This window comes from Lathyrus oleraceus, chromosome 7 (genome assembly GCF_024323335.1).
Source record: "Lathyrus oleraceus cultivar Zhongwan6 chromosome 7, CAAS_Psat_ZW6_1.0, whole genome shotgun sequence".
NCBI lineage: Eukaryota > Viridiplantae > Streptophyta > Magnoliopsida > Fabales > Fabaceae > Lathyrus > Lathyrus oleraceus.
The window spans coordinates 454716386-454732342 of record NC_066585.1 but is presented as its reverse complement, the minus strand read 5'-3'; the positions used below and the strand labels follow the sequence as shown (position 1 = coordinate 454732342).

Below are 15957 nucleotides of genomic sequence, written 5' to 3'. Positions count from 1 at the left end.
TAGGTGGGACTCCTTGTGAGTGGTTTGAGATCCCCAAGCATGCTTGAATTGTATATTATTGCTTTTCTCATTTTGTTTACTAACCAAAAGCACAAAAATATGCCACTAACATCTTTTGGTTGTAGCTTGAGCAATCACAAGGTCAAAAGCTTCTAGGAGATCATTGGTACAATGACATGGTCAAGAAGAGGTGAAAGCAAACATGGTAATGGTTCCCAAGGCTCTCATCCATCAAATATGCCTCCCTAGCATCTCAATTCATCATGTTTGATCCAAGCAAGTCAAGGGTTTGAGGTCTTGTTTTTCAAGGAAGCCCTAATTCATCTGTGCATCACAATGCCTTGCTCATAAAGCAACCTCAGCCCATGGTCAAATATAATCAAGGGAAGTTCTTTAATTATTCATTTCATGCATATTTGAACTTATTTGAGTGTCCTCAATCATCAATTCATCAAGATATGAGTTGTGGACTTGAAAAGTTGATCAGTCAATTCATCTAACTATTTTGAAATGCACTGAGACCTAACGTTTTGTGTGTTGGTCAAATGGAGATGGTCCCAAAAGAAAAAATGTTCTTAAGGACAATATGAACAAATTTCATTCTCATTAAAATTTGATTTGAAGCTTGGAAAACCATCTGCCATTCCAATACATTATAGGTCATTTTGATTGAAACCCTAATTTTGGGTCAACTTCCCAAGGACACAACTCATTCATTTTTTATGATTTTGAGGTGGGATCAAATGCATTGGAAAGCTTAAGATGTCTAATTCAAATGTTATGTTGAACAAAATTTCAAAATCTCAAAGTAAATACATGTGATAATGCAAGACATTATAGGTCCTTTTGGGTCAAATGCATTAAAAGTCAAACAAGTCCAACTTCAAGTGCCCATAACTTCTTCATCAAAAATCCAAATGATGCAAAATCTTAGTCAATTTTGATTGTCTTGAAAAGATCTACAACTTTGATGTTGTAGATTTGAAGCTTGCATCATCAAAACAGAAGGGCTTGAAAGTTGGCCAATTTTAGAAACCTTGCCTTGACATGTTTTGCACATCACACTTTAAACTCAAATTCCATAAATTTCCACACTCTAAATGAGTTTTTGTCCAACATAAAATTTGTTCCTTATACAAATACCTTTCCAACCATTACTCATATGCTTATATTTGAATTTTTCATGAGTGACTTTCGAAGAGCTGAATATTTGTGACCAATTGTGAAATTCACATTGAATCTTGAAATGCAAGCTATTGCAAGGCAAATTACACGTCCATTTCCCTTTGGTCATTGCTCAGAGTTCATTTGGCATTGCTTTTGGGCCTTGTGCATGATCATGCAAGCCCATGCAAGTGATATCCAAATTCATGCACACGGTTTCCTTCACACTTCCCTTGCCAATTCAGCTATAAATACACGCTTCATTCCCTCCATTTGGACAACCAATTACAACCTAAAATGCTGCAGAATTCATTCCCCAACCATCACTAAAGAAGAAAGTTTCATTTCTCTTAAAATTTTCAGATCTCGAATTCAACTACATCTGGTTGTTTTCATAGATCTAACGCTTATAGACCTTCACCATACACTTCATTGAACTTCTGTTTTGATAAAGCAAGCAAGGTTTCAAGCTCAAATCACCAGAACTCGAACTTGAACTCCAACTGGTATTTGCTTCGATTCTCTTAATTCATTGACCTATTGGCTGTGGTTTTGTGTTGGTTGAAGTCCTCTCAATGGAGGCATCATGTTTATGCTTTTAATTTTTGCAATTCATTGAGTTCATGATGAACACCAGATTTTTCCATCTCTGATTTCTTAAATCATAGAGATCTAGAGTGGAAATGGATGGTACAGGGATGATGTACATCATCCCAGCTTTCTATGGATGTATAGATCGCTTGATTTGGTTGAGTTTTGAGGTTCTGCATTTTGGCCGGAATCTAGAAGCTCACCGGAGAAGACGGTGGCTCCGGTGGCTTCATCAAGTCCAGTTTAAATCCTGGCCGTTGGATCCATTCTCCAGATTTGATCTCGTCCCTTCATTGTTATGACTTTTAATTCTTTCCCATACGCGTGCATTGACCGTGGATCACCATAGGCGCGCGCTTCTTGGCCTCATGATTTGCCAGCTCAATTAATGAGCTTAGATCAGACGGTCACGCTTTTTTCCAATTTCCATTTTCTATTTTATTTTCCTTTTATTTTCTTTAATTCCATTTTATTTCAAAAATTAATATCTCTTTCATTTTTAATCCAAAAATTATGGGACCAATTGCATTATTTCCCAAATAAATTCTAGTTTCTATTTTTGATTTTTAATATTTTTTATTTCATCATTTGATATTTTTTGTGAATTTTCTCTTTTCTGGTTATTTTTAATTCATTTTAAATAGTTTTTGATATTCAAAAAATGCAAAAATATTTTCCTAACCTATTTTAATGATGATGGATCTATGAAAAATATTCTCATCAAATTTTGAATTGATTTGAGATTTATTTGAGATTTTAGTTCAATTAGGTTGTTTTTATTCATTTTTATTTGATTAAAATTAGTTTCTGACTTTTAAAAATGCTGAATTTTTTTTTCAAACCTTGTTTGACCTTGTTGAACTTAGGATAAATCACTTGGACCTTTCAAGGTTGATTTGAAGTGATTTTGAAGTTTGACCTTTCCATTTATTTTAATTCAAGTTTATTGTTAATATTAAAAAAATGCCAAAAATAGTTTATTCATTTCTTGACTTCCAATCTTCATCTCACTTCTGTTTTTGATTGTTTGACCTTGACTTTCAATGTTATTGGTCAACATATGAGGATTGGTACATGAGGTTTCATTTAATGCACTTTAATTTTGTCATTTTCATTTCTCTTATTCATCTCCTTCTTCTTCTTCTTCTTTTTTTCTTTTTGATCAATAAGTTGAAGGCTGATAAGTTAGCATTGATTAGAGGGATTTAACCTTCCTTGATTCAAATCTAATTCATCTTGATCAATTGATCAAGTGAATGGCTTTGCATTAAGGATAGGTTGTCTTTTAAATCATGCATAAGGCTTAAACCAATACAAGATCAATCCTCTTCTCCTTTTGGGAATGGCAAGTTGTTGGGACTTGGTTCACTAATCAAGACTCCTAACTTGTGTTTGTTGCCTACATTATTATTGACCGGCCTCAGATAGTTGTGACTTCTACATAAGTCCAATTACGATTGCTTAACATAGCGCTAAATTTGCCTTATGGCACACTAACTACTAACACTAACTATTAACAATTAACATTTACTTTATGCAATTTACTTTTATGCAATTTACTATTCTTGCACATATTATTCATTTGATTTTCCTTTTCCTAACTTGAGCACATGTTTATATTAATGCCATTTGCCTTTTGCTCACTTGAGCACATAATTGTGTATATATTATTTTGCTTGTGTTTTTGTTTTGATTGTTGTGGACCAAATGCAAAGAAATGGACTTAGTTTCTAGGACTTTCCCTATGCAAAGAAATGGAGAATTTGACTTAGATTTTAGGATCCTTCCTTATGAAAAATAGGAGTAAAAGGATCTTAATGGTGAAGATGGATTAGAAGGACCCAATCTCTAAACTCACTCTTGTCCATTCTTGTTTTACTTCATGGAACTTTTGATGTGTGTGTTTTTGTGCTAGGAGTTTCTCTTTGAGCTTGATTGGAGGATCATTACCATGTTCATCTAAGTGGAAGAAAAAATATACATTGAGGATCTCTTATGAGACTTGTTTGATTGCTTATACTTTGTGCTTGCTTATTCCAAAGGATGGGAGCTACTTGGATCATCAATATGATCTCAAGAAAGGAACTCCTAGTGTGGTCTCATTTCTTTCCCTTTCCCTTTTATTTTCCTTAGGACTTAGCCCTTCTTCTTCATCTCTCCACTCTAACCCAAGCCAAACCTTTTTGTGCAAACATTTAACTATTGTTTTCCAACATTAGAAACCTAAGCATTATGCTTTTGATTTTCAAACTTTCTTTTCATAATACTTATTTTGAATTGAACCTTTAAGTCAACTTTGACCACTTTTGTATATACTTCTAATTGGTAAATATAACCCATTCAAATGTCTTTTGTGGTTCCAATGGCCACCTTCTTAATCAAATTTTCCATAACCTTTAGCTATTAGGTTTGAGTTCTCTTGGTGGTAGATGTAATACACACCTATATCCTTAGTGATGGACAATGAGTCTTCCATGCTTATTATAGGGTTAACCCCTCACTAGCATGTTGAAGCTATCCTCACATGGTGGATTTGTGGTTTGGTTGAGTTTTCTCCCTTTGATAACAAAAGACCTTAAGGCTTTTGGACCAATCAATTCACACACTCATTTTGAGATTTTTACCCCGAACTACGAGGTTTTGATCCTAATCTTTTGTAAGATGGTACGTAGGCAATGGGTTTATCCATCCAAACAAAATGTAAATAAACTTGTATATTCTCTTCTCATCTCTTCAATCATGTTTGCACAACAAATTTTCACAAAACAACAACCTTCATAAGTGTGAAAAGGGCTCCCTAGGAGTACCTAGGATGTTTTGGGTGCCTAACACCTTCCCATTGCATAACCAACCCCCTTACCCAGATCTCTGTTTCTTTTACTAGTTTTTGTTAAAACTTTTAGGTTTTTGTTCGCTTTCTAACCATTCCTTTGGATAAATAGAAGTGCGGTGGCGACTCGACTTGTATGATTTACCTTGGATTTAGTCAATATCTCTAATGGTAACGAATACCCCGCTACACTGTCAAAATAGTGCAATTTAAGTTAGTTTTATGGTTACTCAGATGAAAATTACGATTTATAAATGTTAAAGCCCTTGTTATGTGATGAACATTAAATCATACAACAGATATGCAAAAAATGACCTATATAAATCCGGAGTCAAAATAAGTCATCATGACATACACAACAAAGTCGAAATAAGTAAAAATAAAATACAACCGAACATAAATCCAAACTACAAATACTATTAACTACTGCGTATGTTAGACTCGAGCTCCTCAGGCTCCTATGCCCCTGTGTTCCGACACTGTCTCCGATATATTAGTGCCTCTCGTGCCTCTATCATAATGGCACCTAGGACCTTCATCACCTCATAACCATCAGGAAAGATACCTTTATCAATACTTGTCTGCACAATCTCCACAATAAGGCGATATCTAGGCAACACATCATGAGCATGATCTAACCTAGCATGCTCTTTCTCTAGTATCTCCTGATAAACTAGTCTTGATGGATCTCCTAGAGCAGCCTACACCATATATGGATGTGATACCTAAAGAACCACCTAATTTACCTGTCTACATACCTCCAATCGCTCTCAACTATGGTACTCCTTGTCTCCTTTGGTACCAGATGACTAAGATAATCATCAAACATGACATCCATATCTCTACGTGTCATATTGGGAGGAGTAGAGACAATAAGGTGTCTAGAAATAGTTCGGGTGTAGCCGAACTGCCACATGATGTGCTCAGGCAAATGAGGAAATGCCAGACGTTAACCACAAGTCAACCATCCTGAGTATAAGACTATATCGTCAAATGGCCGCCTCTCACGGTGATCGACATAGGTGTTAAATTGCACATCATCTGCTACCAAGCAGTCAAGATACACTCGAAACGACTATATCGCATGGTTCCCTCTGAGCGGGGCAAATGCAGAAGCACGCGACATATCCTAAATATAGGTCGGTAATCTTTTGCCCATGGTTAATGAATTTCAGCAGATCACAATCATGTAGAAAAATAAATCATCGTTAGAGACTTGTAATATAATAATATACGTAATTTGAAAAGAATGAATCCAACTAATTTTACCTCTCCATCCCAAATATGTCAGGCAATATGACCCAGGTAAAGAGGCAATAGCGGAAACTCTAACGAGCCTCCTCCAAATACCTATGCTGCCTCATCAACCTGAGGTCCATCTGGTGCCTAGGTTGACACTGGTGCCTCTAGTGACTAAGGTACCTCCGGTGACTTGGGTACCTCTGCTGTTTGAGTAGGCGAAACCTGTCACCTACGGGAAGATGGAGGCAGTGATGCGTCACTAGGCGACACCTGCCTCCTACAGGAAGAAGAAGGTGGAGATATATGAACCCCATAAATCGACGTCTCGACATCAACCGGGCTAAAGGGAACAGGAGCATGCGAAACCTAACTCTTTTCCCTTTGGATAAATGCTTGTTGTGCAATCTTGTCGTGCCTCAATCTATCGTCTCTATCAACCATAATGCTTGTAAGTAAACCAGACAAGTGTCACACAATTACTACAAGCAACCCTGCAAGCAAGAAAAGCAAAAAAATGCAGACTGATAAAATACAAAGATGCATCTCCGATTCTTGGAAATCCAAACGTTGAAAAAATACGGAGATGCATCTCTGGAGTTTCCTGCAACTTTCATTTTCGTCAATGACGCTAATGCAGACCACCAAGACCCCCAAAATAATGCATTAATCATTACATTTAACTATGAAACACATTTTTCATAATATATCAATTATCAAACATGCATAAACTATGTATTTCAATACCTAATCATCAATTTCTACAAATTTATACAAAAACTCAAAAATTTTTACAATAATAAAAAACTTACAAGAAGTAAGGAATCTTTAAAGTTGATGTAGTTAAATGAACTCTTTGATGTAGTTGGTGTTGATTGAATAAACTTTGATGTTGCTTGATTGATTTTGAGACAATGTGATTTTATGTGGCACTATAATAATACACTCTGAAGCAAGAAATCCCCTAAAAATTAAGTGAACCAATTAAAAAAAATCCAAACCATTATTTACAAAAACATACCCCAACCCATTTTGAAAATTGAGAAATAAATTAAGTTACTCTTTCTTCAAACCGGTGTAATCTATATCAGGTACCCACTATTGCTTCTACCCAAAGACGCTATCCGCATAAGACTCCGATTTTCTCCCTAAGCAATTTTCCACTTCTTCTTCCTCAAGAAAAAGCGAAACGCAGAAGCTTAAAAAAGTTGAAGCAACAAAGTAGCAAATTTCCTCCCCTACATATGAAGTTCATTTCCGAAGGAAGCAATCACTTTCATGAAGATTGCTCAACTTTGATTTTGGTTTGTATCATTTTCTAGGGTTTACGTTTACCCCCTTTTATTTTTCCAATTCTAGGGTTAGCTCAAAATCTTGTATTTTTTTCAGCCTGCTGTGTCTATTGGGAATGTTGGGCAGTTAACAGCGGATCTTTTGGTTTCGTCATTGGGTTCTGAGAAAGTTGGTTACTTAGACGATCCTTACGTTCTTCCCTGTGTTGGCAATGATGCTTATGGACCTGTTCCTCAAGGGGACCTCGCACTTCCTCTTGAAGGTGTTGTTTGGTTTCCTTTTTAATTTGTTTTGTTTGCAATGATTTGTTTTGAATTTTGAAATAATTTTCAGCTTTTTTTAATCGATTATTTGCAGCTTATGATTCCCCTTCTAATGGTGTCACTGTTATCCAGCAGAGATCTCCTGTAATTAAGGTATCAACTGATGCCCTATTTGTGTGGACTGTTCCTTACTCAAACTAAGTTGATGGGTAGTTAAACCTAAGGGCTGTTTGGACAATTAATTGAGCGCTTATAGAATAAGTGTGTATCTTTTAAGTGCTTATGGTTTACCTATTTCTATAACAAAAGATAAACCAAATGCAAGTTGTTTTTATAATATATCATAGAGAGTTTGTGGAAATAAGTGAAAACTGGTTGTGGACGTGGTATAAGCTGTTTCTCTAAGCTCTCTCAAGAAACAGACTCACTATGTTTATGCCAGTAAAAATAAGTCAATCCAAATAGGTCCTAAATGTAGTAGCTTTTTCTCATGTACGTGGCATTGAGCAGTTTAGGACTCCCCCTTCTATGCTGTCGTTGCTCTTTGTAATCTTGAATTTTTCTACTTCTTGTCTCCTAATTTTGTGCTCTCTGTTTTGATGGACATCAATATTTCCTTTGGAAGTAATCAATAGATTATTATAGCTTATCATCAAATACTCCATCCGTTCCTGTTTTTAGTGTTGTTTTAGGAGTATATCTTTGTTTCTATCAGTTTTAATGCTTGAGTTGACAGTTAAATTTTGAATCTGGAAGGAGAAATTAAAACTAATACATAACATTTGATAGGGAATGATGCTCGAGTTTGCCAAAAACATGGCTGATTTTATTGCCGGAAGTGGAAAAAAGCATATTATTATTCTCTCCAGCTTAGATTTTGGAAAGTGGCAAAAGGTTGACATGTCAAGGTGAGGGAGTGATATTTTGAATGGATTTAATTCACATACACTGTAAATGATTATTTACACTAACAACAGTTATGATTGTGAGATTATTAAAAGCATTTGACTTTAATCATAGCTATTTTTACAGTCATACATATGATTGATTGTGATATACTGACAGCGTAAAACTTTATACGCTGACATAATGACATTGTATCAAAATTAATCACATTTTGAAATAGCAGCATGATATTTTAAAATACTTCTTTATGATTAAGATATTCAATTCATTTCTTCCGTGACTGTCACTCATGTTCAAATATAAATGCTTTAAGTTTTCTCACCTTGACAATCTTTTAAAATGTAAGTATCCATTTGCCTTTGAATAATTTCCATTCTGATATGTCCACGGGCTTCCATATTAGTGGTTTGCAGATTTATTACCTATCCAGTGCCAACAGCAACGGAACTGACGAAAACTGTGAACAGCTTGGATGGAAGAAACTTCAGGAGTATGACCCTTCTCAAAAGCATTGGAAATATCTTAGTGATTTAGCTGAAGGAAAAGCAACTACTGAAGATACTATTTCTATAGAAGATGAACTAGAAGAAGAAGATTATTATGCTAGCTTGCCTTTCGCTGCACTTTTTTCTTTTCTCAAGGTAATGCATGTGCTGTTAACTATCTTTATATCATATTTCTTCTTATTCATGTAATAATTTAAATCGGGGAACAGGGAAGGAAAAAATGTTTCATCACGTGATACATTTGATAAATAATTGGCTTCTGTTGTCACAAGCTAGTTTGCGTTTTAAAACTTACAAATTGAAGTGGTTTTATTTACATCACATGTTAATAATACGAGGCTCTGTACATTGTATGTATGCCTTGACAAAGTTAAGTGTGAATTGTGAATTCTGTATTGATATTCTGAAAGGATAGATATGTTTAATAAATAGAATAATTGACTGAGATGCTATCTTCCTTACTTTCTTCCAAAGTAGTCAATAGCGGCCAATAGGGCGCTATCTCACAATACTGGAGCGGAGCGAAGGCCGGTAACTATGGGAAGAACCTTAGCGGCGCAGAACACTATAGCGGCCGCTATAGGGTCCCGAAGCGGTTTCTGGCCCGTTATCCTTTTCCCCTCTAAAAAACCGAAGTTACTCCTTAAATTTACAATGTTTTAAGGGTAATTTTGGGGTTTTCAATCAAATTTGTGTTGAGACTCAACCTTAACCTTTCTTCATAGTTGCTTATGCACTTCAAGATTCATGTGTCTTTTGATTTATGAATATTTTGAGTTGAGTTATTTGTTTACTTTTACATTACATATATGTTTATAATTATTATATGTAATTTGTCCAAAAAATGATCAAGTATAGCGGTCATCCCGCTATACGCCATCCCGCTATTCTTCTATGTAAATATTCCCTATTTCCTTGTGTATATCTCTGATGTAGTTAGTTAGATATAGGCTAGATTTAATCCATATAATCATGTGATTTTCTTTGTACAATTTTTCATTATAAATACAAAATGCTGAGAGGTCATCTCTCAAGCTAGTCAGCACAAATATCTGTGCAAGAGAATGATGAATATAATAGTTTAGTTAGAAAAGATAAGAAAACATGAGCTGCCGAGCGGGTTACTGCTTATTGTTTTTTTGTGAAATTGCAGAAATATGGGTTGGTTGTAAAGTTTTTGTTTAATGTATCAGGCTAAAGGTTTGAAGGTCACCTGCTTGTTATGTTATTGCTCAGAAGGAGACAACACATCTGATGCTTTTCAATTAGCTGATGCAGCATGCAAACTTCTAAAGCCAAGTCAGCCTAATTCGGGTGAGTTTTATAGATCTTTGTTTCTGTTTATATTCATTTTGATCGATTGATTATTATTATGTTAAACAAGCAGAAGTTACGGATTTAATTGTAACTATTAATAATTAGTGAACTGATTTGTTTGCACTTTGGTTGTAAAAAAAGCATAAAGGTTTATTGGTAATATATATTTCTGATAATTGCATTTTTCAGGAATTGAAGGTGGCAAATGGCGAGTTCCACTTTCTTGGATGTCTGTGTATGGACCACCTCCAGATGTGTCCATCTTCTAAGATTAGGTTAATGTAATTAGTAAAGTTAAAACGGCGACTGAAAATGGATATTATTGTCCCTTTTTTTACACAACATATCTGTTCCGTGTCGTTACATTTTCACACTACAGGTACAGGTGCTAGTTATAGAACTTCAGTTTTGTTTTTTTGCATGAGATGGATTTGGAGGTTGCAGTGCATCATTCTAATTGTGATTCTAACTGTGAGTTGAATTCTTGTGCAAACGTGTTTGCTAACCTTGGTTTGGTTGTTCTCTGGGTTCTCAGTTTAGTTATTTACTTTTTGCTTATGTCCTCATGGGGGTCTAAACCTCTCGTTTGTTATTTTTCTAGTTAGATACGTGCAAACAATACAATGGCGGGTTGTGCTTTATGATTTGGAGCAGGGCTGTTAAAACAAACCATGACATGAACAGAACCGAACTGAAATTAAAATTAAAATAAGCGAACCGTTATGTTTGGTTATTGAACCAAACCATAAACCATATTGTATGAATACTAAAATAAGTTTTAGTTTTTTATTTTCAAAAAATTTAAAAAATAGTTTAATGGTTTGATTTTTTAAATAAATGATTCGGTTTAGAAAAATTGTCTTACTGGTTTTAGTATGGTTTGGTTTGGTTATTTCACTTACTATTTTAGAGCTATGGTGCAATTCCTACCAATCTTGTGTTAGAATAGAATATTTTTTAGTATATTTGGATGATTCAAACAAATATTTAGTTACCTTTAATCACTATAATAAAATGCATTCTATGCATATTAATGTAATTATTCTACGATATTTCTCAATATTTATGAAATTTCTCAATATTTCATGGATATAACTGCTCCTTCCATATTTTTTTTATCTATCCAATATTAATTGGGTGGAGCGGGTAAATTTTGTTTTTGGACACAAAGGAGCGGGTACCGATTAGAACCCATTAAATTGGATAATGGATATTTGTTATAATTATTTACTTAAATATCCCTTTCACAATGCAAACAACTTTTTGTCTTTGTCTGTTAGGTTCGGTGGTGGAAGTGACATTCTTCCAATGTTTCCAAAACAGGGTTGGACTAACTAGTTCAATCGGTTGGTTGAACTAGTTTTGGACAGTCTATTTGAACTGCTATTCTGCTCAAACCGGGGGGAAGAACCAAGTAAATTAGATAGGAATAAATCCGACGGTTTACACAATGAGGGAAGATTTCGAAAATTGGGCAGTCTAGGATTTTCTCTACTACACAACACATTCCCATTGTCTTGTAAATACGAGCCTCTCTAATGAATAAGATACACCAAAATATTGTAGAAATTAAGATATAGTATAAGAGGGAGGCTTCTTCCCGCCGCCCTCTAAATTTTACCCGACATCTCTGCATATATAGTATAAGAGGGAGGTTTCTTCCCGACGCCCTCTAAATTTTATCCGATATCTCTGCTGTAGTAAAAAAAAAAAGATTTTTTTTGGAAACACTATGATTTTATTTTGGAGTTTTGAAAAATCCGGTATAAAATCACTTTTTTACACCAGCTTTTTCAAATATGTGGAATCATAATATTTTAGAAAAAACATGATTTTTATAAGTTTTTTCAAATATACCCTAAAACTATCATCCATTCTGAATTTTTTGAAAAATCTGATATTGTTAACTTTTTTTTGTTTATGAAAAATGAATTACCAAAATTTTCAAAAATTCAGAAAATTATCAAAGATATCAAATTTATCAAAAAATCTGGTACGCTAAATTCAGTTTTTTCAAAAAATCGATAAAAATGCATATCAGACTTTTAAATTTTGACTGAAAATTTCACTTATTCTACCAGATTTTTTATTCCAACATTTTGATAAAATTTTGACAAAGATAACATGTGTATTATTGAAAGATGGAGGGTGTCAGATATAATAGAGGGGTGACAGGAAGAAACCTCTTTTATAGAATATTTATTCATTAAGAGAAAAGTAAAAAGTATTTTCTTTTAGGGAATTTCTTATGGCATCCTATGGGGTGGAAAAATACCTTATGGAAAATCAAAATTGTCCTTCAAATTCCAGAGATGCATCTCCGGACGCACCATGCACCAACGCTATGTCGCACTAAATGAGTGCCACCCTAAATTAATACTAAAAAATATTTCGGAGATGCATCTCCGAGTGTTTTCAACATATATATTGTCAGTTGATTTTCCTAATAGATGTTTCGGAGATGCTTCTTCGGAGGATTGTGGCAGAATTTTAAAATATATTTCGGAGATGTATCTCCAGAATAATTTGATAAAACACCGAACTGCATGACCATACAACCATACTTGTTTTCCACTCCAAACCATTATAAAAAACCATTCAATTCTCAATCAACATTTTCACTCCAAATCTTCAATCTTGTGTTTCATCAAATCAAAGAGAGCAAAAGAAGTTGTAATTCCAGGTAAAGATCATTTATTTTAAGTCTCGTTGCTCACATTAATCTTGTTTTCAATATGAAAAATATCGTTTATTTCAGAGATACATTTCCAGAATGAGTATGAACTCATCCTGAAATGCATTTTCGGTATCTGTCTGTGCTCATTTTTTCAGCTATGTTTACAGAAGTTGCACTTATTAAGTGTTTTGTTATAATTATTTTCATTAGATAAGGTGCACCCGATGTTTTCCCCAAGCATGTTGTGTCTCCCGATGCAAAAGGTGTTGTTGTCAAGACGGTAGATATTGACAACCAATTTAAAATGGGCAAGAGTTCAAATTTCGTGATCACATGCTTCAATAGATTCGTACGAAGGCCTCCAAACTAGGATTTGGTGTGGTAATCACAAGGCCCGATAATGGTTCGAATAGAAGATATGCATTTGTGACAATGACGTGCGAAATAAGTGGGAAATATATACCTCATCTCCGAAATTTTAAACGAGATGACACCAGTTCAAGAAAATGTGAGTGTCCCTTTAAGTTGCGTGGTTATATGTTGACAAACAAGAAATGGAGATTTAATGTCTTATGTGGTGTACATAACCATAACTTGTGTGAAAAGTTAGTCAACCATCCAATATGGTCTACATATGGTCTCCCATGTATCTGTGTTATTGTAAAGAAGGTGAAACATGGTAGCCCAATAAGAATGGATGAAATTTGCACTCACTAGAAGAGGCTTAAGGTTGATGATATGGTGTCATGAAAGATGTTAAATCGAATATCTCTATCTTGACCAAATAGAAAGTGATATAAGAGAAATTTTTGAAAGTCGATGACAATATGAAACTCCACATCAGAGAAAAATTGAGGAAGATTGCTTATATCCAAAAACTACCAAATTGAAACCACCATCTCAACTGGTAAAAACAAAAGGTGATTCGAAGAAGCTCAAGCCTACACCGAGTGACAATTCAACGGTGTGGTCTCCTTTGTATTTTGAGCATGTTGACAAAAATTTTCGGACTCACCACCAAAATCTCAAAAAAGTGTTTTCGAAGGAGATCGCATTAGCAAACCACCTCCTTCGCCGCCTCCACCAAAGATTCCATTCGTTGACGAGATGCCAATTTTTATGCACAAATACATCAAGCGGATCATCAATATTAGGGTGACTTTAGTTGCAATTATCGAACTGTTTTAACTTTACTAGGTAAAGGAGAAGATAATCATATATTTGTCTGCCATCAACTTATCCATGAGTTGAGGACTCATAAAGAATCATACACACGACTTTACGGAAAGAAAGAAAACTTTAATGCAATTTATGAGTATTTTGTTCCTTGCATTAGTGAACCAACACCAGAGGCAAAATGGACGCACTTCCCTAAAATGGGCCACCTCATAGCATGTGCGTATGATAAAGTGTGTATTGATTTTACATGATACGGTTCTTCGGAAACCTTTTTCCCACTGCACACCGCCCCACTTCAAAATCCAAATGATCGTATTATGTGTATTGAGTGGCTTTCAAAATCACGACACTTTGTTCAAGTTTACTTGAAACTGAGATGCCCTATACCACTTACATCACCGAAGTGAGCATCTCATTCAATAACAAAAGTCGAGACTTGGTCAGACCAATTTGTGAAAGGATGCAAGAGTTCGAGAAATTGAGCAACATTGAAAGAGAATCAAATGCACAAAATTCAAATGGGGTATCAACCATACTTATATATTTGGCCGGGGACAAATCTTTCGATTCATTTTAGTTTTATGTTTAGCCAGACCAATAAGTGTATGTAATTGTGTCTTAATATTAATGAATTGTAATATATACAAATTCTAAATATTTTAATATACTTTTGATTTGTGCCAAAATATTTGTTCATTTGCCAAACAAAGTCATAAATTAGGTTCTGTTTTTTGCCTGATTCATTATGCCTGGATCAGGATAGTTTCCGGAGATGTATCTCCAGAATAAGAAAATATGGTGTATTATTAGAGGTATATCTCCAAAACTAACACTGATACACATGATAGAATTTTTGAGGTTCACATTTGTCCACAATTGCTATAAATTAACAGGCTATTGTTTGTTTATTTCACAAAAAATAGAAAATGTCTGAAATGTCACAAATAAGCATCATCTGGTATGTCGCAAATGTCTCATTCTCCAGTCCGACACTCGGAAGAAAGTTTAAGCTCAATGAGTACATCTCTTTTGTAGATCTGAAATACGAAGTGCATAGTCTCCTACCTTACAGAGAAAACCAAAAAATTGTCAAGCTTGAAACTTTGAGCTCAAGACGAATGCAAATGTAAGAGCTATGTGGAATATATTTTTTCGTCGAAACAAAAGTTCTGCTCGAGTTGAAAGCGACAATTTTAAGATCTATCGAAGATATTGTGAAGATGTTGAAGTGTCCACCTGAATATTGAAATATAATATTTCATTTTATGTTGAATTCACCTATGTAATGCTTATTTTGTGTTATGAATGGTAATTATATTTTGTCAAAATACAAGTTTTTGGTTTCTGCTTCTGATTCTGTTGCACTTATATTCCCGAGATGCATCCGAAGATGCCTATATGAAATCTGAGAGCATTTTAATATTTTCACGTGGTGCGTAAGTAATATATATAGTGCCTTAAGAAATTTCATTTCTTTTATTTGTATTGAGCCAAATTGTATTATATTTCTTACATGGTAAAATGAGGAATCTACTAATATAATACGTATTTTGATAATGTCAATAATATTTCTTTTATTGAAATTGGGTCAAATATGTATTATATTTCTTACCAGGATAAAGCGAGAAAACTAACATGCGTTAACCGCTTCACAAGGTTAACCCGACACCCTTTGTGTATTTTAATAATGTCAATAATATTTTTTCATAATTTACTTCTTTCAATTTTTATCATAAAAAAAACTCAAAAAGAGATACCTAAAAATTCAGTAGTTATAACTAAAATTGAAAAGGGAAAAAATTGTTTTTATCAAATATTTAAAAAACTACGCTAATGGTAAAAATTAGGAGCCGATTTCTTAAAATTCGGATAAAAATCATAAAATATATTCATTCTAATATCGTAGAAAAATATGTAGACAATGTATTTTTACAAATTTGTACAATAAATTTCGCAGGTAAAAAAATCAAACAATTAAAAATAAAAAATTTA

At 34.2% G+C, this 15957-nt stretch overlaps 1 protein-coding gene across 1 annotated transcript; it reads left to right on the top strand.

Annotated features, from left to right (window-relative positions):
- The first annotated feature begins 6863 nt into the window (after window positions 1-6863).
- LOC127101597 (uncharacterized) lies at window positions 6864-10631 on the top strand. Its single transcript, XM_051039047.1, has 7 exons — window positions 6864-7128; window positions 7214-7379; window positions 7475-7533; window positions 8170-8288; window positions 8690-8927; window positions 9986-10106; window positions 10299-10631. Exons 1-7 carry the CDS (start codon window positions 7069-7071, stop codon window positions 10376-10378), a joined length of 843 nt encoding a protein of 280 aa, XP_050895004.1. The 5' UTR covers window positions 6864-7068; the 3' UTR covers window positions 10379-10631.
- Window positions 10632-15957: the final 5326 nt, after the last annotated feature.